We start from the raw sequence: 27,711 nt of genomic DNA on the forward strand, positions 1-27,711 counted from the left end.
ATGAGTTGTTTGTATACTCGTGTGAAACACAAGCTTTCATCGCACCATGAAAAAATAGCGTTGCAGAGAAGCATTTTGCGTGTATTCAATTATCATTAAATTGGCCTCGGCAGTCCCAAATTTTATGTGGGTGGCAGCGGAAAATATTTAAATGGGGGAAGCATAACATCTTCTTTCCCTGCTCTCCGTGACCCAGTCCGAATAAACTTGTGACCCACCAGTTGAGAAACACTGCTTTAGAGTGTTTTGTCTGCATGGTCTAAACCATGGCGAAGTGGTGATTTTGTTCTTTCGATAAAGTTCATTAAAGTGCACACATATCCACCCTAGTCTGGGCAGGATATGGCCTGCGCAGGGTCTTTTCCCCCTGAAAGAATTGGATTAGGAAAGACCGCCTTCCCCGACGCATTTCATAGCGTTAAGATAGCCAAGCCACTTTACACTCTATGCGAGAGACATAGAGAGAGAAAAGGCAGCGGCTGCTGGGCTTGCTCCCATGGTCATGAAGCACCTGTTCCCCCCTCAGGGGTGCTGGGAACCTAAGGTCTGTATACGACACCTTTTATGGGGGCGTTTGGGAGGGTTACAGTTGCTTCTAGCACACAGCAGCCTTCTTGTAAGCACTTCATGTAACACGGTCTACTGCATGGCACTTTTGAACGGGACCCCTTGTGTCACTTCATTCGACACAACGCCAAGTGAGTGACAGAAGGGGAATGTCACGGTTACTGTTGTAACCTCCGTTCCCTGAGGGAGGGAACGAGACGTTGTGTCCCTTCTGCCACATCACTGGACCTACCACTGTAAACGGCCGTACCATATTCTCGGCTCCTCAGTGCAAAAACCTGACTGACAGACACACACCCACTTCCCTTTATACCCGTATGTCCAGGGGCGGGACATGCTAATTCAGTCTGCCAATTTCTCATTGGCCTTTTCTCAAGTTCAGAGGTACACGAGGCTCCCAAGGAAGACCCCTCGTGTCACTTCATTCGACACATCGTCTCATTCCCACCCTCAGGGAGGTTACAACAGTAACCGTGACGTTTTCGGAGTTCACTCATGTAAATAAACTGCACCTGGCTTCTACCCAGCAATCCAACTCCTGCACCTAATTCAGGCGATCCCTTGAGGAATATGTGGGGGACGTCTGCACTCTGGCCAGCGAGGTCGACTTTCACTCACGGCACAGATTAACTCCTGTGTAATGACTGGGTCCTTCTTGCAAGAATAAATTCTTTTAAAAGACTGTTTGAGTCAGAGTGTCTCTTACGCAGTGATAATGGTTGGTTAATAATTTCTTTGCCACAACAATTTGGTGTCAGAATAGTGGGATTCCTTGGAAGTGCCTTCTGGACCTGAGTGCGGATGGTGTTTGGCCACCTGGACTGAGAAGTTCCAGCTCTACCTCGTAAGCTTAAGAGAGAGGGGTCGACCGCATCAGGGCCAGGAGAAACTCCACTGGAATCAAATGAAAATGAACCCGTGGCAACCCAAATATCTCTGGTAAGGGACGACTAAATTATTTTCTTTTGGTATAAAAGTGAGTGAACCATAGTGGCTGGGACTGTTTTTCTGTGGTGCGAGTACAAGAGGTTCTCTAGCAGAGACTGAGACCTACGAACAGGTCAAGAGGTTTTCTAACAGAGACTGAGTTCTAGCAAAAATTGTTTAATTAGGTTAGCTGAAATACTGAGCGCTGGAACATACTCCAGAGAAAATTTTTTAGCAAACCATAATTAACAAAGCACTAGGGAGTGCACCCTTAGCTGATCTTGGGTTAAGAAATCAGATCTGTTGGAGACATCCGACAGATTATTAGACGTGCGTCGAACGGTAAATCCACAGAGGAACAGAAACAGCCAGTATGGGGAAATCTCAAAGCAAGCTTGCCAAATTTGATACACCGGTTTTCTGTCAAATGAGAAAAAACTATAGGAGGAAATGTATGCAGGACATAGAGAAACTGATCAAATACCATGATTTCCCCAGGGGAGGGGACACTGAGCACGGCTAGACTGAGAGTGGTGCGAGAATCAGTGGGGCAGGGCAGCGCACAAAGAGGTTGTTGTGGCTATGTTCAACATGTTTGTAAGAAATGTGAACAGACAGTGGGCTGTTGGCTTAAGGAAGCAGATAGGAGAGAACAAAAGCAAATGCAGAAAGAATAAGCATGTAGGATTGAAAAGTGTAGGGAAAAAAAACTACAATAAAATGTGTGAAAGATCTGTTTGTGCATCAGCACCACCAGAACCAACTAATGAAAAGTATGTTTGTGTTTCCCCACATGAAATGACAATTGTGCCAGCACCGCCGGCATATAAACATCACTATCCCGTGGCAGAGCTGAAAGCCCTGAAACTGAACCCTGACCTCGACTGGTCTCCGCCCAGAAGACAAGCACCACAAGCGCCCGACACTGACAGAGAAGGAGACCTGAATGAACTTTTTTCTGAGATCGCACAAGCAGTGAAAGCAAGTAACATTGAATGGAAGAGCGATTGACCTCCACCCTGGCACACGCTGTACATGCAGAGTAACAGCTGCTGACAAAGAAAGACAAAGTCAAGGCGAAGGGGGAGAAAGATATTCAGTTGGCAGTTGTGCGACTACAGTCTAATGTCAGGACATCGAAACCACAGCAGAAGTGGAATTGCGGCTTGTGTGAGACTGACGACCATGGGTTCAGAGAATGCACAAAATGCAAACTGTGCAGAACAAGAGGGACACTGGGATTCAGACTGTCAGGAGAACAAAAAGGCAGACTGAGACAGTGCAGAGAGCAGCGATGGAGGGGGCTGGACACAGGGCGTTCGGCAGCTGCTACAGAACAGGGAAGTGAAAATTTTCTAACCACACACACATACAACACACACACATACACTGATTTACATACTGCTCTCTGCAATGAAGACAATGCTTGCAAATCTTTCAGTGTGACTGATTAAGTTTTATGTGATAATGTTTCAGATGAATGTTTGAGAATGTACAAAGTTTCAGGGTTTTTACAAATGCAGAGATATCAAATGTTAGTTGAGGGGACATTAGTACATTTTTTGGTAGATTCTGGGGCTGGCCATTCTACGATATGACCATGTGACTTGCCATGTGTCCCAAAATTGACAGGTTCAGTGCATAAAGAGCACTTTGGCCTAGGGCCATTTGGTTTCTGAAAAAATTCACAGTGCCCTTGGAGTGTGAGATGGAGAAAGGGAGAACATTTAAACATGCGTTTTTGTGTTCACCAGCTTGTCCGGTACCTATAATGGCCAGAGATTTAATGTGTGAATTGAGTTTGATCCTTATTTCCTTTGGAATTAGCATTGAGGAAGAACCACAAATATGTTGTTCTAAATATGAACCGCAGTGTGTATATGAATGGCGTGTGAAAAATTATGATTGGGCAAAAATGATCTTGAAATTGGCAAAAGATCGAACAATGTCATTTAACACAGAAAATATGATGCCTGACCAATTGAATTGCACGTCACATGTCGTAATTGAACGGGAACCACAATGTGAGGAGGGGTGGTTTAATGGGGCAGAACATGAGACTGTGAAATTTGATAAGATTTTCTGGACAGAAAATGTGTGTGCGCTCTCAGCTTGCCTGACAGAAAAACATATGCAGTTCTATTTGATAGCAGGGAACACCGCCACACTTTATCAGTGATCAAGGCCAAAGAGCACCTGTGGGCAGATTTGGGCCCCTTTGTGAGAGAATGCATGAAAGCAACAAATTGGGGTGAGAGAAGTGTAGGACCATTTATATCAAAATGTGATTTTGAGATTGAAGAGCAGTATGTGGATGATTTGTTGATCTGTGCATGTGATGAAGCTACGTGCGTGGCTGACTCTGTGTCTCTTTTGAAGAACCTAGAACAAGAGGCACATAAAGTCAGTCTTTCAAAATTGCAGTTTGTGAAACAGGAAATAAAGTTTCTGGGACATATCATCAGACCAAACAGTAAATCCATCTGTGACAAACGTGTACAGGCCATAAAAGGTGTGCCAAAACCAATTACGAAAAAACAATTATTGTCATTTTTAGGCATGTGTGCTTATTGTCGGACATTTATTCCTAATTATGCCATTCTTGAACAGTTTTGCGAGCCCTGATGACAGGGAAAGGGCTGAGGTCATGTGACAAGCTTGTTTGGACAAGCGAAGCTGAGGAGGCATTTGCTAACATGACGATTTTGGTGCTTTATGGAAGCACAGAACATTTTTAAAGTACAAATGGCTCTGGCTCCCACTTTGGGCCTGCCAGATGTAAACAAACCGTTTGTTCAGATGATTGATGAGAAAAATGGGTTTATGACATCTGATCTTTTGCAGATTCATGGAGCCAGACAGCGACCTGTGGCATATTTTTCAACCAAACTTGATGCAGTAGCAGCAGGTCTAAGACACTGAGGTCTGTGGCAGCTGCTGAACTGGCAGTACTGGCATCCAGGGAATTTGTGGGGTATTATGATTTAACTTTGATGGTTCCACACGCATTCTCCATGATTTTGCAAGAACAGAGAATGTCACATTTATCTACAGCCCGATGGCTGAGGTACCACACAATTTTATTAGACACGCCATTAGACAATTGTGACAATATCCTCTTTGTGGATGGGTCGGCTTCCAAAGATCCACAAACAGGAAAGAATAAGGTTGGTTACGCGATAACCACTGAATTTGAGGACGTGACATCTAGCAAACTGCCATAAAATTATTCAGCTCAGGCAGCTGAACTGGTTGCTTTAACAGAAGCATATAAACTTATGGCAGACAATTTACACAGATTGCGTTATGCCTTTGGGGTAACACACGATTTTGGTGCTCTATGGAAGCACAGAAAATTTTTGAAGTCAGATGGTCGTCCAATATTAAATGCATCTCTTGTGTCTGAGTTTTTGGAGGCCATTCTTTTACCAGACAAGGTCGCGATTTGCAAATGCGCAGCGCACACTAACGATAACAGTTCAGTCTCAACAGGAAACACACAAGCAGACGCGGAAGCGAAGGCCGAGGCAGCGATGGAGACAAAAGAGACTACGTGTGCTTTGATATCTGACAATAACCTCAACATTTCTTCTTGTTTACAGAGCATGCAACAGTTTTCCACAGGCAAGGAGAAAAACCGGTGGAAGGCAGCTGGCTGTAGCTCTAAGGAGAATGTGTGGATGAGCTGTGATGGCATGCCTTGTTTACCCAAACACTTCTTTCCTCATTATGGAAAGTTGATACATGGGTTAGACCATGTATCAAAAGCGGGGATGGCTGCGCAAATGAAAGAATTGTGGTTTGCTGAAATTTTTGCAAAAGATGTGTCATTTGTAACACACATTTGTAAACGTGGCAAGAGGGATAAAAACACCTATAGTATCTCAACCACCATCAGGGGGGCCTTTTGAGTATCTGATGATGGATTTCATCTAGTTAACCCCTTGTGGGAAACAGAAATACTGCCTGGTGATGGTTGACATGTGGTCCAAATGGGTTGAGGCCTTCCCAACCTCGAAACAAGACTTGGTAGCAGTAGCGAAAGCTCTTTTAACCGAGATTGTTCCGAGATGGGGAATTCCAAGAAAAATCAGCTCGGACAATGGGACACACTTTGTCAATGAAGCAATAAAGCAGGTGGGTCAGTTTTTGGGAATTGATATGAGAACACACTGTTGTTACCATCCCGCCAGTGGAGGCGCTATTGAGAGGGAGAATCAAACGGTCAAGAAAAAATTGGCTAAGTGCTGTGAGGAAACTGGGCTCACATGGGTTAAAGCACTCCCAATTGTGTTGATGTACACCAGAATGAGAAAAAGAGTCAAAACAAATTTAAGTACATTTGAAATACTTTTTGGTAGACCCCCATTCATGGGAATAGAGGGGGGGGTAGACAAAGGCTGCCATCAACAGATCTGTGTGAGAATGACATGTTGAATTATTGCAAAGAAATGTCTTCTCTGTTGTCCAATGTTTGTGTTCAGGTGAAAGCTGCTCAGGGAAAGGTTGCCGAAACCCTCCTGCATAAAATCAGGCCTGGCGATTTTGTTGTGATTCATGACCTGAGGAGGAAGAGCTGGAAGGCGAAAAGGTGGCTGGCACCATTCCAAGTGCTACTAACGACTCACACGCCAGTGAAGGTCGCAGAGAGAGCTACGTGGGTTCATGCCAACCATTGCAGGAAAGTTCCGCCCACATCGCAGGAGAATCAGCAACAGGAATAGATTGTTCTGAGTGAATGTCAATAAACGCCGAGATCAAGTTTGAACACCAAGCACCACTATCAGTGGAAGAGCAAGGCCAACCACAGAGACCTGTGTGCAGAGTAAACCCATTGTGTGGTCACAAGCAGTAATCATCGGGAAAAGGTACAAACTGAAAATAATTCAAGGAATATTAACAACAGACCCCTGCATTCTAGCTGTGTGTGTTTAAGAGGAGCCGGATACAAGAAGAAGAGGCAGGCAGCCCTAGCTGTGGAAACAGCATCCGGCTGGGCACCGTTAATTAGCAAAACAGATAAGACTCTGAGTGCATCAAAGACTGAACTCCTTCTCACGTTCTGGTCACACAGCTGCTGTACTGATCTAGCAAATGGAAGAAATAGAGCGTCCGAGACCATGGCACCCATTCAGAGTGCAGGGAATGTGTGGTCTGGGTAAGAGTATGTGCATAATGACTTTGCTTGCAGTGACAATTTGTATGATAATACTGCACCTTACCGAGGGCCTGAGAGTGTTATCAACAGTAAACCACACCAACTGGTCTGAGACAACTGCGCCAAACAATACCATCCGACGTGTCAAGAGAAGCGCATTTATGTTCGAGGAGCCAACGCTTGGCCTGGAAGGAGAAATCATCACGTTTCAGGAAGGAACAAATGTGACTTTCAACTGCAACCCGTTTCAAAAGAACTGTCCGAACTGTGAGGGACACAGCGAAGAGTATGCACCTTTTTATGTCTGCAGAGATCCATGCAAGTGGGGCGACGTGAAAGCGTACTACTACAACAACAACAACAAAAAAAAAGAAATGTTGAAATTTTGCCTGGGGTTTTACCAAAGCACTATGCAGCAAATGTGGGGTGGTCATTGTTCTTAGGGGTGGGTACAACATGATAAATGATGAAATGAAACAGTTAAGAGATGTGGTCATTCAAAACAGGTTGGTTCTTGATACCAAGAACTTGGTAACTTCAGAGGAAGGGGGAGTTTGCAAAATGTTGGGAATGTCTTGTTGTTTCAATATTCCAGATTATTACAGATTACAGATTACAGCGACAACATCACGAATGTAATTGAACACATGAGAAAAGCCGTACAGGAGCCAGAACATGTTGAGAGTACATGGTTTATTTGGTTTATGAATCTCTGGGGAGGATGGGGGTATTGGCTGATTCAAACTGTGTTACCAATTGTGGTGATAGGACTGTTGATATTGTTATGTTTACCATGCATTATAACGTGTGTTTCCAGCTCAGTACAGAGACTGGTTAAAGCAGGGGTGTCTGTTCAAATGGTGAAAATGACAGTATTACCAGAGGATGATGAACACAAATATGATGATACGAGTAGCGAGAGCTACTGTGAAATGTGTTAAATTGAGGTATGTCTTCCCTTTCTGAGAATGTTTTGATATGCAAAGAGGTTATAAGCAGCTGTCATCCGTGTTAAGAGATGACGCACAAGGAGAGGGTTTGAAATGAGGGATTTTATTCTACTTTTATTCTTTGTATTTTTATAGCCTGTTGACATAACCAAAATGTTAAATTGTTGTGTTTTTCCAACTTAATCTGTACACTATTTCTTGTTTATACTGAGGTGACTGAGGGTCTGATTTTATGTCAGAAGTGCAGTAACCGTGTTTACTCATTTAGCCAGGCTTCAGATAAAGTCTTTACTTGCTTGCTAATACTTGAGATGACTATCCCCACAAAAAAAAAAAAACTTTTTCCAAAATTACTTTTTCCAAATGTTATTTCACAAATGTTTAAGAGAGTGATCACTTATGCGAAAATCAGAGATGAAGAGTGTGTGATGATATGACTTAAAATTTGTCTTATTGTTTATTATTGTGATTGAGTAATCTGAATGATAAAAAGCGGGGAATTGTTGTAGAAATTTTGATACTCATTGATCAGTGATAGTCATTGCAAGGGAATGCCTCTGTGTCTGAGGAATGCAGAGGGAGAGGATCTGCTTCTGTTAAGAAACCTTGGGATAAAAGAGTATAAAATACAAGTCAGCCCTGCCCTCTGATTCTCACTCACGGCACATATTAACTCCTGTGTAATGACTGGGACCTTCTTGCAAGAATAAATTATTTTAAAAGACTGTTTGAGTCAGAGTGTCTCTTACGCAATGATAATGGTTGGTTAATAATTTTTTTGCCACAACAGTGTCTAGATTCGGTAACAAAGGAAACAAAATGGCGGATTGAACTCCACGTGGGGAACTAGTTTCAAAATGGAGGATTAGATTGTAAAGGGCGGAGCCAGCGATTATTTGAATGTGGAGGGAAAGAAAGATGGCTTGATCAGATCCAGGTGATGGAGCTAATACCACGTGGGGGTGGAAATGAGCAGGCACACAAAGGAACTGACCAAACAGGCGGAAGAATTTGAACCAGCCTGAGTCGGACATAAACCGAGGTGCTGCTCGCTCCGTGAATTTCAGTGTGTGAAAAGAGAGAACGAACAAACAGGGTTGCATGCAATTTAACGGAGGATAAACACTGGTAACAGCGCGACTGAATCACTAGTTCAGCTCACTCAATAAACAACATTTCACTCAAAATTGAAGGTCTCACAAATCAAGACTGCAAAACAGCGATCAGAGTTAAACATACAAGGTTATACTCAAAACATCAAACATTAAGCATCTAATATACGATTTTGTTTTACAAGAAAAGTCACAGTTTCTAAACTAAATCTGCCCAGATATCAAGCCTTATTTGGGAAATCCTGTGTGATTTCAGCAGGGTTGTCCATTTGAATTCCTGTTGCATTGAGCGGTCAGGAGAAAACGATCTGGAATCGGTGCTTTGTCTTGCGCTCGTCAGCGAAAAGACACGTCTCTGTTCCTCGGGTCCGGTGACAGAGAGAAATGCAGGTGGTGGTCAACGTTGATAGAAAACGAGGGAGAAGGGAAGCTGGTCGCCTTTCTACTTTCTAAATAAATTCACTGTTGTTTTACAGTGAAAATGAATGCACTGGTTGTAATGTGTATACAACTAGACTGGAACAAAGTGAGGTTAGCAAAACGTGGTCTCTTTGTCCTTTGTCCGGAAGGATGGAAACTCATTCGCATGTCTTTTTGCACACCGCAGACTTAGAAGCTGGGCACAGAGAGACCAAAATCAAATCTGTCCACTAGTTTTGTTGAAAAGATGACATCATCAGTAATAGGCCTTTTGACCAATGGCATTTGAGATTGGTCCATGGGCGGGACTTCCCATCCAGCTGTGAAGCATTCTGGGAAACCGAGTTCAATGTCTCACTTTTCATCATAGAACAAAGGGCCATGCGGTCTCCGCTGCCATTTTGATTGGGCGAGGCCCTAAACATGTAATGTATTATCCATTTTAAAACTAAAAACTAATTAGTAGGGTGATTTATCATGCATTATAACTGAATTATAACTATAATATAAATAGAATGTACAAGTGTTTGGTATGTAATTGATTGTCTCTTAAATTCCAGAATGATGGTGTTAAGTATTTTGGGGTTCTTTGCAGTTATAGTTTTCTTATGAAATTTATGGTTAAAGTTTTTGAGTGGGAATATTAAGAATCCTTTACACAAAGGATTATAAATAAACTTTGAAAAGGACAGACAAGTTGATCATGTGACTCTGAAAAGCCGCTTCTCATTGGCTTAGAGCCTCTTTGAGGTGCGGCCAGTCTACACTCAAGACTCTGGTACCAAGGAAGAAGTCTTAAGTCTTCTCTCTTCTTCGGCTCTCTTTTCCGCACATTACTTACTCTGCAGCCTTTGCACTCTTGATCTCATGGCTTGCAGCCTCGTCCCGGAATCCCTCAAGTTCTGTACCATGTAGAAGTCCAAGAAGACTCGGAGTAAACTCAGAGGAATCCTCTCACTCTCTGCTCTATGGTTCACACACGTGACGGGAGTCATGAGTCCTCCTTGCAGAATGCTTTGCTTCAAAACCCCGCCTCATTGTCCATTGATGCAACAGACAACAAATATCCACAATCTTAACAGATGTCAAAAACATTGACGGAACCACCAGAACTTTCTACAAAGAGCCAAAAAACAATCAACACTAAGAAACGCAAACAAAGTACATCTCCAGACTTTGCTGAAAGTGCTGGTGTCTCGCTAATATAATTCTAGTTACCAGATTACAAATCGAGCTAGACTCAAAGAAGTATTGAATGGTTTCAAAATATTGTCTGTAGACTCCAAAAAGTTAATTTTTCTCTGTACAGATCATTTAATTCACTTGTTACACTAATAACCAACCTGCTTTATGTTTGTATGTGTTAGATTCACTTTTATGTTTAGAATAACAATAAAGTCTTGTTATTTTGATAAATAATCTTGTCACTTGATTTTTTCAAAGATCTGGCCCTAAAAGCTATTCCTAAAATATGTGTGATATTAATTTCAATATGCCATGAGAATAATATCACTCCAATAAGTGAATTATTCCCTTAAATTCCCTAAAAGCTAATTCCTTACAATAGAATTGTCAGTGGATACAACAAGACGTCGTATTACAATTTTAATGGAGCAGAATTTTATTCAGACAAATAATCTTATTATTTGTAATTTAGCTTTCTTGTAATTGTTGTCAAACATGGCTAATTCCATTACAAATTTCCCTGCATAATGATGGAGGTACATGGCACTTTAATCCATACTGTGTACTGCTACATTAACGGAAATTCCTACACACTCCAGAACCACTGACACCACCTGGTCATGAAATTCCTGAGCCAATGGAGTAAGGCAGCACCCATATGTCACCGATGGAGAGAGACTGCAGTTTGAGAGAGAGTCTATATTGTGGAGAACCTGGCCACTTCCGATCACCTTGTCCCGAGGTCCAGGAAAAGACCCTCCCGCGTGCAGAAAAGTGTTGTCTGTAACAGGAGTCACTCTTACCTTCCTACCTTCTAACTCTGGCTTATACCTACCTTTCACTCTTTATTTTGGAATGATCACGGCAGTCACCCTGTTCAAGTCTTGGTGGATTCAGAAGCAGCAGGCAACATTATGGACTGTTCCTGGGCCAACGTTCATCTGGTTCCCACTGGATCTCTTACAACTATTCTTGCACTGACTGCGCTGGATGGAAAACCGCTGGGAGTTGGAGACATCACCCAGGCCACAGAACCCTTATGCCTCTCCATTCTTCAACATCAAGGGGAGTTTTTGTTCCATTTGGTACAGTCCCCTGAGTTTCCTCACATTCTCTGGTACCCCTGGATTCAGAAGGACAATCCTCAGTTCAACTGGGCCAATGGATCTGTCCTTCAGTTGGGGCCTACCTGTCATGCCACCTGCTTAGTCCCTTGTCCCTCTGATTAATCTCTTGTGTCTAAAGAACCTATTGACCTCTCCCAAGTTCCAAGTGATAACCATGATATCAAATGGGTATTCAGTATGTGGAGGGGCACTTAATTACCACCTCACAATCCATATGACTATGCCATTTATCTGCTTCTGGGGTTAGATCTTTTCTCTGTCTTCCCCTGAGTGTGCAGATATGGACAATTACATCAAGGAGGCCCTCAATGCAAGCTTCAGTCGCTCCTCCACCTCTCCCACAGGAGCTGTGTTTTTCTTTGTGGGAAAGAAGGATGGAGGACTCTTGCCCTGCATCAACTACCGTGGGCTCAACAGCATTATGGTCAGGAATCGTTACCAATTGCTGTTGATGGGAACTGCTTGGCCCACTCCCACATCTACGAAGGAGGTACAGTGGTTCCTCAGCTTTGCTAATTTCTAATGCAAGTTTATCAGGAATTTCAGTTCAGTGGCTGCACCCCTTTCGTCTCTTACCAAAGAAGGTACTAACTGATTTTGCTGGAATCACGAAGCCGAGGTCGCTTTCTGTAAAATCAACTATGATTCACCGCAGATCTCATTCTTTCCCTGCTGGATACTGAGACAACGTTTGTGGTGGAGGTAGATGCCTCTGATGTTGGAGTGGAAGCTGTGCTATCACAGAGGTAAGAGGATGAGAGGATGAGTGCTGGCACTCGAATAATGGAGACTCTGACTCGAGGACCTTGAGTACATTCAACAAGCCAAGCGTTAAATTCTCAAAATGCCCGTTTGTCACTTTTATTTAACCGCTTCCAATTCATCCTCACCTACCGACCTGGTTCCAAGAATCTCAAGCCGGAAGCCTTAACCTGAGTACATGCACCCCTGTCTGGGAATATTCTGCTCTACCCATAATTCCAAGTAATAGGATTGTGGCACCTGTTTGTTGGGGTATTGTGGATACAGTGAAACAAGCTCTAGTTTAGGAACCCAATCTAGGTAATAGTCCTGCTAAACACCTGTTTGTACCAAAGTCAGTTCGCTCTTTCTCCACCTCACCTTTTATCTTTGCTCTAGTCGTACCCTCCTGTAGATGGTTTTGGTAGCTTACGATCAAGGAGGACACTTGCAATTTCGTCAAGGCCTGTTCTACATGCAACCATAGTAAGGCTTTGCATCGCTCACCTCAGGGTTTACTCCAACCTCTTCCTATTCCTAGTCATTAACCATATGTTCCGAGTTTTCGGTATCCCTAAAATTATTGTTTCAGACCATGGACCTCAGTTTTCCTCCCGGTTCTGGAAGTCCTTCTGCCAGCTGCTAGGGATGACAGCGAGCCTGTGTTCGGGGTTCCATCCTTAATCCAATGGACAAACAGAAAGAGTGAACAAGGATCTGGAGACAACCCTGAGGTGTATGGCCACAAACAACCTGTATTCTTGGTGTTCTATCATCGTGTGGGCTAATAATTGGCCACCGACATGTCACCTTTTGAGTTTCAGTTTGGATTCGCCCCACATTTATTTCCAGAGCAAGAGGAGAAAGTTAAAGTACCATCAGCCCAGAGGTTATTTAGATGATGCCGATCCACCTGGAAGAAGGCTCGAGTCAAACTCTTCCAGGCCTCGCAACTATACCAGTGACAGGCCAGTTGACACAGCTGACCTGCACCCACCCTCCACCTGGGACAAAGAGTATGGCTTTTGACTTAGAACTTGCTGATATGGGTGGAATCACACAAGCTCCTCAGAGATTCATTGGGCCATTTCAAATTGCCAGGAAAGTCAACCCGTTTATAGTTCCCTAGATCCCTCAGAATTAACCCAACTTTTCATGTTTCATTGTTAAAATCGGTTTTGTCCTCTCCTTTTGCTCCACCAAGCAGACCTTCCCCTCCACCTCATATCATCGATGGCCAACCGGCCTAAACAGTCCAACGGATACTGGACTCCAGTCGGGTGCAGTGGTCCTTAGAGTATCTGATGGATTGGGAGGGCTACAGCCCTGAGGAGCACTCACAGATTCCTGCCAGAGACATTCTAGAACCGATTAGGGAGTTACACGCTTGCTTGCCGGATCGTCCTGGAGGAAAAGTCAGGAGCCGTTCCTAGAGGGAGGGGTTCTGTCAGCTTTTGTTCTTGTTTTGCCCACTAGATGGCCTCAGTGTACATCTTGTTCTGTTCCTTTTTTTATTACTGCCATTTTGCTAATTGTGCCTCACCTGTGTCATGCTACCATTTTGTACTTAAGTTGCCTCAGTTCTCTGTCTTTCACTTGGTGTTTGAATGTTCACTGCATTCTTCCCAAGTGATTCCCTTGTCTTTTATTGTACCTTGCATTGTGGATTGTTTTTGTTGTATTTGCTCTAGTTGATTACTTAGATTTATTTTAATCTTGGATTACTTCCTATTGGATTACTCTTACTTTTGTGGATTTTATATGTTGGTATTCTACTAATTGCATTTACCTTTTTTTTGCCTTCCCCTGTTTTTTGTGGATCTATATTTTTATTAAACCTTTTGGATAATTTTAATGTGCTTTGTCTGTCTTCCCTTCTGGGTTTAAACATCTGCTCTGTGGTTTAGTGGAATAATTTCAACCTTCCACACCGGAGACCCGAATTTGAGCCCAGTTCCTGACAGCATCGAACAGATTTAATATTAACAAACTATACTTTTGGAAAGTTGTGTACTTTGAGCATGGCACAAGTCATTTTTACAACAACTGTTTACAGACAGATTGTTTCACATTTAACTGACTATATCACAATTCCAGTGGGTCAGAAGTTTACATACACTAAGTAAACTGTGCCTTTAACCAGCTTGGAAAATTCCAAAAAGTGATGTCAAGCCTTTAGACAAGTAGCAAATTAACTTCTGATAGAAGGTGTACTGAATTGGAGGTGTACCTATGGATGTATTTTAAGGCCTACCTAAAGAAATCAGCCAAGACCTCAGAAAGTAAAAATTGTGGACCTCCACAAGTCTGGATCATTCTTGTGTGTATTTTCCAAACGCCTTAAGGTACTACGTTCATCTGTACAAATAATAGTATGCAAGTATAAACACCATTATACCCAGCTATCATACTGCTCAGGAAGAGATGCATTCTGTCTCCTAGAGATGAACGTCGTTTGGTGCAAGAATTCAAATCAATCCCAGAACAACAGCAAAGGACATTTGAAGATGCTGGAGGAAACAGGTATAGAAGTATCTGTATCCACAGTAAAATGAGTCATATATCGATATATCCTGAACGGCTGCTCAGCAAGGAAGAAGCCACTCCTCCAAAACCACCATAAAAAAGCCAGACTACAGTCTGCAAGTGCACATGGGGACAAAGATCTTACTTTTGGAGAAATATCCTCTGGTCTGATGAAACACAAATTGAACTGTTTGGCCATAAAGACCATTGTTATGTTTGGAGGAAAAAGGATGAGGCTTGCAAGCTGAAGAACACCATCCTAACCGTGAAGCATGTTTTGGGGGTGCATTGCTGCAGGAGGGACTGGTGCACTTCACAAAATAGATGGCATTATGAGGAAGGAAAAGTATATATATATATATATATATTGAAGCAATATCTCAAGACACCAGCCAGGAAGCCAAAGCTCACAATGACCATGACAATGACCCCAAGCATACCTCCAAAGTTGTGGCAAAATGGCTTAAGGACAGCAAAGTCAAGGTATTTGAGTGACCATCACAAAGCCTTGACCTCAATCTGATAGAAAATTGTGGGCAGAATTGAAAAAGCATGTGCAAGCAAGGGGGCCTATAATCCTGACTCAGTTACACCTGTTCTGTCAGGAGGAATAGGCCAAAATTCCAGCAACTTATTGTGAGAAGCATGTGGAAGGCTACCCAAAATGTTTGACCCAGGTTAAACAATTTAAAGGCAATGCTACCAAATACCTACTAAGTGTATGTAAACTTCTGACCCACTGGGAATGTGATGAAAGAAATAAAAGGCGAAATAAATAATTATCTCTAATATTATTCTGATTTTTTTTTTTTATTAAAACAAAATTGGAGAGAAAAAAAAAAATTAGAGAGAAAAGGGTTATAGGATATAGGCTTAGGATGGCACAAAGACACCTAAAGAATTTCAACATGTGAAATTATTTTTTGCACAGTACGTTTTAGGGCTTTCGTACTGCCCTAGAGAAAGAAGACAATTGACAGGCCACTAAGAGCAAGGAAAGTCCCACTGGAGTCTCTTGGCAGAGGGACAGAAAAGAAGCTCACAATCAAATAAGTGCAAGGCGACTTAATGGACTACAATGTGCTGACTGAGTTAGCAGTGATTCACTTGCACACTACACTTTATTATGTGGACTAAAGTCCAACATTCAGGAAGGCAATTTTTAGAGGTTCTGATGTCACTGGTTACAAATTGTGATGATGTATGAATGTAAAAGTACCATAGTACTTATTGGAAATGCATCATGGTAATACAAAATTATCTGAAGTACTTTGGAATACCATGTACTGTAAATACCTTGGAAGTCATTCAGTACCATGGTATCATGATGAAGGTAAAGGTGATCAAAAATCAACACAAATGCATAAATATATGATTTTTGGACATGTACCATGGTAGTACCATGATACTTGAACATATACAATGGTATTACCATGCTATTTTTTGAAAAACCTTGGAATAACATGTAAATATCATGGTGTATGAATACAGTAATAATTTAATACAATGTTTTTTATTAAAGAAATATGGTATTAGCATCTAATACCATCACTTTACAATGGTACAACAAAAAAACTTCCTGTAAGAGTGCCTCGACATCCTCTTTCCACAGTCAAGACCCACAAGGACCATCACAATAATGATCCATTTATCAGCAGCCTAAGACAATATAGACAATCTGTGCTCTAGTTAATAAAGGTGCTTGAGTAATATGATGTGTTATAGTCCAATACAGTGGGCTGGTACCAGGATTCAATGTTGATAACTCACACTTTATCTACATTGTGTTACATAAATTATATGTTATCAAAATTCAGCCCTGGTACTCTTCAAATGGCAGGAACAAGTGCCTGTAGCATAGTGCACCAGATTTTAATAAGCATTCCAATCGGTTGTATGTTTTGTGCTGTTCCTCTCAGGAGATTGCATTGGGACGGCACAATTTAAGGGCTGTCTTTTACTGGGCTGAGGGACAGATCAACAATAAAAGCTCCCTCATCTTACTCGGCTCCATTTTAATTAAACTAAGGGAATAAAGATAGATTTCAACATATTCGATTAAATGGACTTTGCGCTGAAATAAATAATTTGTATTCATGTGCAGGTTTACAGTAAATGTGAGTGGGGCACAAAAGTCTACTAGAAGGCATCAGTGAAAATGCCTCTATTTTGCATTATTTTTACATAATCAGCATAATAATTTATTATGTTGTCATCCCTTTTGTTTTAAGTTATTTTTATGACATTAAGTCTGACATTTGGACAACAAATTTCTAAGTAATATATTATATTATATTATATCCAAAGTTATGTCTGCCTCCAAAGGTTAACCCTCTGGGGTCGACGGACGCGCCGGCGCCTCCAGCTGGATATTTTCATCATTACAGTGGAACAACTTAAAATACTCTGTCATTTTGGGGTATACAGATAAGTGTAAGACATCATTAGAGACTTTAAAGGGTCTACTTTTATTTGTGTACACTCACAATAACACCTTGTGCTTTTGTAAAATAAAGAAAATAAAAAGGTTGAGCTTTCAGCAGTCTCCGTGTTCGCGGGCATATATCTGAAACACGTCACGAAAATGAACTGAAACTCTGCAAATACTTATCACAAAAACATGAAACATGTTTCTAAAGAAAGCTTAAGATTTATACTTTTAAATAAAACAAATTCAAATTTTAAGCGATGTACAGTTTTTACTGGTTCATCTAATTATAGGTAATGTGATCCCACCCACCAGCAGAGCACGCCATTCATACGCTAATGTGCTGAGACGTGATTTAGTTTTCTTTAGTTGACATGCTATTTTAAAAAAACATGTACATATTTTACAAGTGGGACTGTTTTCAGACTTGCCAGCTAGGATTCAGAGTATTGACATTTGAAATATGACTCCTAATAAGCAAGTTTTAGTTACTTTTAAATGCTGTTTCGGCTATAGCAGGTATTTAAATTGTATGCTGTATGATATAAATATGATATGTAATATGATATAAAAATAATATGAATGTTTAGAATATATTTTATCTAGTGTTTATGCTGCCTCATTATGATCAATGCTTGTGCTTGCAAATATCTGTTCAGGTATAAATGAGTAAAATGCACTTTATGCCCATATTAGAAAATTAGCATATTATAATGATTTCTGAAGGATCATGTGACACTGAAGACTGCAGTAATGATGCTGAAAATTCAGCTTTGATCACAAATTGCATTTTACAATATATTTAAATAGAAAACTGGTCTTTTAAACTTTTTACTGTATTTTGGATCAAATAAATGCAGTCTTGGTGAACAGAAGAGACTTCTTTTAAACTTTAGTGTAGGTCTAAAATTAAGTCTTTATGTAAATAAAATGTATAGTCAGATTACTTCTTTTAATTTAAAACTTGATTTTGATCATTAAGTCTCCTCACATTCATTCTCTTTCTGTCTTTGACTTTAGCCATTAATAGGTTTTTAAGTCAAGGCATGTCAAAACTTCTCCAGGGCCCAAAACACCCTCAGACCCCAGATGGTTAATTAACTTTTATCAGTTTAGTTTGGGCATGTCATTTCATGGGTTTGAGTTCAAAAAGGGGGGTACATGATAACATGTTTTAATGACAGCATGCACTTGAGCAGGCATAGACTCCACAGGTTTTTGCAAAACCTGATGATCCATGTAATCCCTGCATAATCTGAGAATGTTACAAAGGCCATCTTGTGTGCTTTATAGGAAGCACAAAAAAAATCTGATATTTTGTACAAAGTTGTTATGAACAGTCTAACAAATGTGCTTACATCTGATTAGTGAAATAGAGCAGAATCCTCAACTTTTTACTTCACACCTTTTATTTGTTTTGTCAAAGATGTGTTCTTTTTTTTTTCTTTCAAAACTCTCATTTGCAGGTTTAAATCAATTAAAGTGAAATGGAATGTTTCCCAAAGTCTTCGTGGGAGTTTGACAAGATGAAATAGTAACTATTCCCAATATGTTGAGTATTCACTGAAATGTGCATTAAAACTCTTAAACCCTCTTCCTCCACAATATTAATTGTGGCTATGCACTTTGCTACAGCAATTGTGAAATCGCATTTACATTATTCGCCATTTTGAACCACAGAGAGAACGTCTTGTTTTGCTTGGAGCGCTGGCACTGTACACGTAAATTATCCTTTATCCAAAATGTCCGGTATAGGCCATAGTTTACTTTGTTTTTCTGCATTCCAGATTGGATTGCACACAGTTGACCACACTGCCTTTCAAAATATGCTCTTTTGACCATAAGCTAGTACAAATACGTTCGACACATGTGCAGTACGACTACCTTGCGATACTCTTTTACTACAGTCAATGGCTGCCGCATACAGCGACAATATGCACAGACGAGGACTGTGCGCAAGTCGAGAAAATCTGGGCAGTTCGCTTCCTGTTTGATGAAATTTGCATCACACACACCAGGCGGGGAGTGATCAGCAACACGGACAACTGAAGTATTCTTTGGGCTTAAAATGGAAGCACAACATGGTGCTGTGGAAATGTTGATGCTTCACTCCAGATATGAATTTGAATGCAGCTTTTCACAAGTCCCATCTGGGTTTGTTTTGTACAAAGAATACAGTTAAGTGGTCCTTTCTCCATCACTTGATCATTGTCATGAATCACTGCGTCACTTGTGGTGTGTGTGTGTCATTGTAATTAGCCCAGACACAACACAAAGGTTCCGCTCTATTCCAGACAGTGTTCAGAACACACACAGAGCTGAATAAAATGTCAAACTCTAATGGGAAAATTGGTAAAAGCGTTAAACGTTTTAAATGAATCGCATTAGTTAACACGTTAATTTCAGCAGCTTTAAAAAAATTCCATTGTTTCAACTTTCAGCAATTTACCTTTCACTCATAAAAGATAAAAATTCTTCTGTTACAAAATTATTATTAGAATTTTTTTTGTACAGTCTATGTTCTGGCTATATGATTCTGGAGGTTAAAAATATTTTTGATGTCACATTGTACGTTACATTATTCTTAAAAGCACCAGTACATAGATGGATTTCCAAAGAACTTCAGAATAAAAAGTTGTACAGTATGCAGAACTTTAAGAGGTTCTCCAGTTGCATAAGGTTGTATTGGTGCTTTCACATCATGTTGGAATTACCATAATTATGAAATTCAAAATAGTTCCAGTACCTAAAGTGGTTGTTGTTGAAGATGGTCTCGCTGTAGGCCAGAGCCAGAAGCCTGGGGCTTGCCTGAGCTGCTCCCTCACTCTGGGCAACCTTGCTTAGGTGTTGGGTCAGATAAACCAGGAGCTGGTGGTTAGCCTGAGGGACACTGGGGGAGTCAAGGATACTTTTCAGCTGCTGTCCACACTCCTCAATGCTTTGGGTTTCTGAAAGGGAGAGTTTGTCCCAGTGTTATTCATTGATTGTGAAAAGGAATAGCCTGCTTGACCCAACACATTTGTCTCCATTTTTTAGTTTTATGTCATTAGTATCAAATTGACCTAAAATAATCCTAAAACCCTGACTGTGAGCTGGTCCATCTCTATGTGCCTCTTGTGCAAGCTTCACTTAACACTCAGCTATGCAGAGGTTCAATGGGTCTGAGGCAGGAGAAAAAACTGCTTAGTAAGATGGGAACCTCAAGCCACCAAATTTTTTTTATTTAATGTTATTAATATCAGTATATTTCAATGTTTGATTTTGAGGACATTTTAGTTTACTTTTGTGTGATAAACTATTTTGGTACCTTTTTGGATCCAATGCAAAATGTGGGTCCTGAAGAAAAATCAACTGAAAACCACTGGAGTAGCCAGCCATTTTCAAAAATGTTTATGGTAGTGACTTGTTCATAGAATATGTATTTTTCTAATAATATAGGTGTAACTCTTCTGAATTCTGACAGCATCCCTGATCTGTGTGGCACATTACAAAAACCATGAGCTGGGTATGGAAAGTCAGCTCAGCATGAGTTAAAGTGCTAGCCTAGTATTGCCCTCTAGTCCATAGTCCATAAGCACCCGAAAGACAATGCAGTTACTTAGACAGCTTCCATCATATTGATGTGCTCCTTTGAGATGGGGTTTCCCACAGCCAAGAGGACAGCATGCAGGCTTATCTGTGCTAAATGTGTCCTGCAGGTATATCAAAGATATGAGCATTTCAAGTCCCTTAGACACAACAAATATTTGCCTTCATCAGCTAAAGGAATAAAGAGTGGTGGTGGTGGCGTAGTGGGCTAAAGCACATAACTGGTAATCAGAAGGTCACTGGTTCAATCCCCACGGCCACCACTATTGTGTCCTTGAGCAAGGAACTTAACTCCAGGTTGCTCCGGGGGGATTGTTCCTGTACTAAATGCACTGTAAGTCGCTTTGGATAAAACCGTCTGCCAAATGCACAAATGTAAATGTGAACATAAGATACAGTCAGGATATACACCCAAGACATTCACTAATCTTGAAAGTACAGAATAAATGTTTAGACCATGATTTCAGTAAAATATCAAACAAGTATCATATCAGTCTGAAAGGTGGGTGGAATACTTAAAGAAAAGGCTCATGAATATTAATTAGGTGATGTGATTGCCCTGTAGTATTTGCTAAAAAAAATCATGTAATTAGGCGTTAGCCATTGTAGATTACCGATTGTGTGTTGAGTTCAAAGCCAAAGCGACCATTTGGATAAGTCTTCAGTTTGGTTTAATGCAGCCAGCTACAACTTTTGTTTTTCTTTAGTGGACAAAACTCTTAAAATATAATTACTTTTTCAAAACATGTTGTCAGTTGTAATGATTGCTACACATATGTACAAGACATAGAAACTGGACATTAACATATACTCTTTTTATTATTTAATATTTTAATGTAAAGTTGGCTTTCTTCATTCTTTACTTGACATTTGTAAACTTTACACATTATTTCCTCATATTGCTTTCATGCTTGCTAAATCTGTATGTTTCTATGTAATGGTCCTAATTCAGCATCAATGGAGGCAGCTTGCAGTTAGGCCAGTCCTTTAATTTAGACTCAGTAAATCTTGCCTGCCACAAGAATTTCAATTTAAGCAAAGACTAATACCTAAAAGCTGCTCTTACACGCCCCCAAACACAAACACACACACTGTCACACACCTGCCAACAGTACTTCCTGCATTAATTATGAGTGTGAACAAAGCAATTAAGGTGTTGGCTGGTTATTATGCTTCTGCCATAGTGCTTATGTAAGATAAGTGGTAAGATGTCAGATGTTATGGGCAGTGGGTAGAGTGATGAATGTTTGTCAATCTGCATATCAGAAAATGGGTCAGTAATTTTACCTTGGCCTAAGACTCACAGATCACAGATAGAAGAACAAACTCAAGGTTTCTATCTACCAGTTATGCATTAACTCAGTAATACATGCATGGACACACACACAGACACCATGGACTAACCCTGCCCCCAGTCTGGAGTCAGGTGGTCCCACCCTGCCCTCCCTCCTGGAGATTACCGGTAGAGACTAACCCTGTTCAACAAAGGCCAGCCTCATGGGCTGTGGGCCATGGCTGGGAACTTGGTCGAGTCCATCTGGACTCAGCACGACACAACTGGGGGAAGAGTAGCCCAGCAGATGACCAATCGTATTCCTGGAAGAGGGCACACTGGCTGCTGGTCAGCCAGATGGGCACCAGTGATCTAGGCATGTGAACCCTAACTGATAACACTGAATAATGCTCTTAAAATAAGACTTAAACACTCAGCGATACTCAATGAATCACTTCTAGCGAAAAACAAAACAAAAACGTTTTATTGCTCATACATTATTATAATGAATTTGGCAGATGCTTTCATCCAAAGTGACTTCGGGGCCTTTAACACTGAACAAGTTTTTGTGTCCATCTGCACTCTTTTTATGTAATCATGCAATTTACAGACATCTTTGAGTGTTGGGCTGGGTCTCGCTGTGTTTTCAAAGTCTAGAACAGAAGATCTGAATTTTTTTTTATGTCATGTAAGGTTAAAAAGAATGTCAACTTTTAAAAACAAGTCTCGAGATACCTGCATCCTTGTTCTGCATCTAAGTTTTTTAGTACAGAGAGCATTTGGTCTGAACGGCCACTTACAGTCCATTCAAGGTGCTAGCACCATGCTCTAACATTTAAAGGAATATTCTTAGTTCAAGTTAAGCTCAATCGACAGCATTTGTGGCATTATCAGGGCTTAAAGTGAAAAAAATTGCTGAGCCTGAACTTTTTTGGGGGGGTGGGTTGTTTTGCAGAGACGGACTTATCTTCAAATGGAACCATTTATTTTTAAGTATTACGGCTGTATCTTAATGTCATCTTTTTATTAATGAAGGCCAGTATCACTGATATTTTATTTAGTATACTAAATTTTAGGGTTATAAAATAGTCCGCAATGCATAAATTATAAATTAAATTCGATTAATCCTTATTAAAGCTACAAGCGTTCTTTAGTCAAAGAGTAGTTAGTAGTTTTCTCTGTTCCCTTTGTTCTTTGGTTAACTTTACTGACAGACAGAATTAGTGGCTACTGTCACTTTAAGATCTACAGCTGGTGACAGGATCTCACGCGTCTCATTCTCTCACTACTCTTTACTTCCAATTAAGATTTTATTTAACTCATTTAAAGTTAATAATGATTGATTCTTGTGAGGATACTCGACAAAACGGACATTTTGGCATAAATGTGTGTGTTATTGTTCGTTCAAGCGCGAAAGAGAATTCGATACTGGTTCGCGACTTTTTGTGCCTCGTGTGTGTGTGTGTGTGTGTGTGTGTGTGTGTGTGTGTGTGTGTGTGTGAGGAGGACATTTACTGAAGTGCGTTCTCTTTTGTCTTGTCGCACATTAATGGTTTAAAGCATTTGGTGGACAAACTAATAACTAATAAGAGCTAAAGAATGACAAAGAACGGATGCAGCGTTAATTGTGTTAAATATTTTAAAACATTAAAGCTGGACAAAAAAAAGAAATCGCATACGTTAACGTTGACAGCACTAAAGGTGCGTACACACTGCAACGTTACTTGTCATACATTGCTGACAGAAAATAAAGCGGTTTAAAGTGGACTCGTTTTCATGGTAGGCCTACACATAATGTTTTTTTTAGTAAGCTACACAGAATGTTCTACATTAAATATTTAACTAACAGTCTGAAGTTACCTAGCAGCAGTGTATGTTAATGTTAGCTCAGTCAACGTAAGGCTAACATCAAAAGGTGTAGACAGAAAATATGATTATGCTGATCTGAGCTAATTTACGAAATCAACCAACTCACATCTCTTTTCTTTTCATCCATGATGACATTAAGTCACCTAATGTTGTTTCTGGAGTTCTGCGCTCCATGCTTTCACCGACGACGCTAACGTGAGGTATGGATCTCAATCACACTGTTGCCAGGACCCGCCCTGCTCTGCTTCTGATAGGCTTGTGACGTTAGTTAGAGCTGCGCTCCTCTCATATGATTGGTAGGTGAAATCAATTGACTTGAAAATATTAAACCGCATTCAAGTTCCCAGTTTCAAATGCAGCCGCGCGGTATGCGCGCTCATAATGGAAGCGGCGCACTCGTTTTTTCCAAGCGCGTCCGCGCCGAAAGTGCGTCCGACTGTAATTTGCAGCCTGATTAATACATTTTGCCTGCGCCGGAGGCCGGACCTGCCCTCAAGCCGGAAATCCGGCCCCCGGCCGGAATACTTTAAGCCCTGCATTATGTTGATTACCACAAAAAAGAATTTCAATTCATCCCTCCTTTTTATAAATTTTTTTAATAAAAATCGAGGTTACAATGAAAGTGAATGTGGCCAATTTTTGGAGGATGTAAAGGCAGAAATGTAAAGCTTATAATTTTATAAAAGAACTTACATTAAATCTTCTGTTATAACTCATGTATTATTTGATCTGTAAAGTTGTTTGAATAGTCATTTTTAAGGACGTTTAAGGGTTTTAGGGTTTGTTGTCATCATGGCAACAAAGTAGTAAAATTGGCAATAACTTTACACAGAAAAGGTTTGCAAGCAATTCCTTGTGGCAATATTTTTTTTAAAAGTGAGTATTTGAAAGTTTACGTATTAGCCCATTCACTTCCATTGTTAGTGCCTTACTGAAACCCAGTTTTATTTTAAAAAAAGGGATAGGCAGGGGATTTGGGTAGATCAGCGAGTAAAGAGGCTGACTACCACACCTGGATTCGCAAGTTCGAATCCAGGGCATGCTGAGTGACTCCAGCCAGGTCTCCTAAGCAACCAATTTGGCCAAGTTGCTAGGGTGGTTAGAGTCACTTATGGGGCTTTTCCACTGCATGGTACAACTCGACTTTGCTCACTTTTTGGGGGTTTTCCACTGTGGATAGTACCTGGTACCTGATTTTTTTACCACCTCAGTCGATGTTCCAAGCGAGCCGAGCCGATATTAAATGTGACGTCAAAATCCTGCAGATCACCGATTGGTCAGGGAGAATCGTCACTACCAGTGTCACTGGATTTCCGACACGTGACATCAACCAGCTAGTTTTAAAGTTAGTAACAGCGATAGCAGTATCATTTGTTCACGCGACTTTCGAATGTGAAAAAAGAAATTAAAAACCACGTCGTGGTCAATAAATGAGGTGCAGACAGTCCACTCGTTAGTGATGAGCGAAACAAAAAAGACTCTGAGGAAGTGTCTCAGCTGTTGGCCACACATGGTAGGAAAAAGTATTTAAAAAAAACTTGAAGTGACTACAGAACTATCAAGGAAAGTGGAAGTGGTTCGACCAAATGGATGCTATCAAACCGGTGAGTAATGGGAGGGAGAGTGCCCTGGAATCAGCCATGAAGGAGGATGGTACGTTTTGTTACACTAACTCCATACTCTGCTTGAAAGCTTCACTTTATTTAGTTGACCAGCTACTGGAAGATTGCTTCTAAAACAACCAGGCCAATTTAACTGTTACACTTGTTTATAATCCCCATGCAACAACTTCTTTATGCAGCACAATGAGCTAGTAGCTAACAGCTAGCGTTTTTTATTTTTCCTATTATTCAATATTCAAAACATACAATATACTTGCAGTGAAGCCGCTCAACAACCACATCACACCAGTCATCCAACAGATTCCCATTCAGAGCGACACACACAGAAGCATCCAGGGTTAATGCCCTGTTCAAGGGCATGTTGACCGATCTACCACCAGGCCAAAAAAAAAAAAACAAGATCCCTCATAGTTCCCCAATAGCTGTCCCTCAACCATTCGAGACCCATCCCACAGTCCCCCCCAAGAAAATAAAAAAATGCAGTTAATTTTTTTAATGCAGTTAATTCCATTCCCCACCCCCCAGAACCCCTAATGCACCAAAACGGTTGTGTTATTGTTTTGGTCAGTTTGTGTCATGTTTAAGATGATGTAACGGCTGTAGAGGCGGTGCAACTATGACGATCAGTTTATAATCCCACCCATGCTGTGGAGGCACTAAACTGCAGTGAATGTGCAACCTCAGAAAAGTAAAGCGAGTAGAGTTGAGTCAAGTCAAACCATAACGTGTAGTGGAAAAGTGCCAATAGAAAACCCTCCATACGCTATGTTTCCTTGGTAATGGGCTAAACAAGCCACGTGATAAAATGCGTGGATTGATGGTCTCAGATGTTCAAACAAGATTCGTCCTCCGTCACCTGGATTGAGGCACTATGCCACCACAAGGACCTAGAGCACATTGGGAATTGGGCATTCCAAATTGTGGAGAAAAAGAAAAAAAAAGGGATGGGCAAGTCAAAATAGATTTTTGTGATAATAAATATTAGGCAACAAATGCTTTAATTTGAGCTTAAATTTGAACCCGGAATATTCCTATTAGCTACAATAATACTCTTCTTTATACTGTATACCGAACTGAAATATCAGCATGCTTCAAAGGCAATAATTTTCGTGCAAGAAGTTTCATGCAATATTGAAAGCTTGAGATAAATTTGATTTCTCTACCCTCAAGATATGATTTATAAAACTCATGATTTAGAAAAAATAGATAGGTTTTTCTTGTAAAAAAAACACAAACAAATAACTTGATTAGGTTTGTTGATTAAATTAAGTATATCAAACAAAAGCATGCCTGATTTCACAATCAGATGGATTTTTTTCCAGGAAAGAGGGAGCTAGAAACTGGCATTGTTAAGGGCACCTCATGACAAAGGGACTTTCCAGGAAAGCTTATTTGCCATAATAGCCCATTGATTCTTTAAAGTGATTAACACTGAATATCCCATATGGCCCATCCTATAGTGACTTAGCACTATACAAATGACCCAATACAAAACGTATTATAAGTCCAAGCACATTATAGTGAGCCTTTGTCTTGATTTCAACCGTTCACAGCACAACACAACTAATAATAGTTCCATCCTTGGGGGAGGAGATGCCATGTTTCACTTTAAATCATAACGGAACCAGCATAACTGAAGAGGGAAAACTAATTTATTAGGTGTGTAAGCCATCAATCAAATACTTTCCTACTGCTGGAGCTAAAGGGAACCAATTAGATTGCACCCCACTATATGGGACCAATCTTTGCAGCAATTGAGGACATTGTGAACTAATTAATTTGTTAATGTTTTTAGAAGATTGCAAATAATAAATTTGCTTCGTCAAAATGCGCATCGTAGAGTAATTTTTTTAAATCCTAAAACTCACTGTACTGTATAACTTTTTTTATTGCCTGTTTCTTTAGCTCAGTTAAACATGACGCTAGCAATGGCAAGGTTATGGGTTTGATTCCCAGGGAATACTCATCCTTATAAAATGCATACCTTGAGTGTTCTGTAAGTCACTTTGCATAAAAGTAGGGCAGTGGTGGCTCAGCGGTTAAGGCTCTGGGTTACTGATCAGAAGGTCAGGGGTTCAAGCCCCAACACCACCAAGACACCACTGTTGGACCCTTGAGCAAAGCCCTTGAACCTATCTGCTCCAGGGGTGCCATATCATGGCTGACCCTGCACTCTGACCCCAGCTTAGCTTAGCTGGGATATGTGAAAAATAAATAA

The 27,711-nt window shown here is 40.7% G+C and overlaps 1 protein-coding gene across 1 annotated transcript in view; it reads right to left on the reverse strand.

Moving 5' to 3' along the window:
- Positions 1-27,711, reverse strand: part of LOC127646277 (phosphatidylinositol 3-kinase regulatory subunit gamma-like) — a 342,067-nt gene that overhangs the window by 153,873 nt on the left and 160,483 nt on the right. The window contains exon 6 of the mRNA XM_052129786.1: positions 19,888-20,089. Within this exon, the coding sequence (XP_051985746.1) occupies positions 19,888-20,089 (202 nt within the window). The remainder of the gene's footprint in view (positions 1-19,887; positions 20,090-27,711) is intronic.

The sequence above is a fragment of the Xyrauchen texanus genome, chromosome 7 (genome assembly GCF_025860055.1).
Source record: "Xyrauchen texanus isolate HMW12.3.18 chromosome 7, RBS_HiC_50CHRs, whole genome shotgun sequence".
In the NCBI taxonomy this organism is placed as follows: domain Eukaryota; kingdom Metazoa; phylum Chordata; class Actinopteri; order Cypriniformes; family Catostomidae; genus Xyrauchen; species Xyrauchen texanus.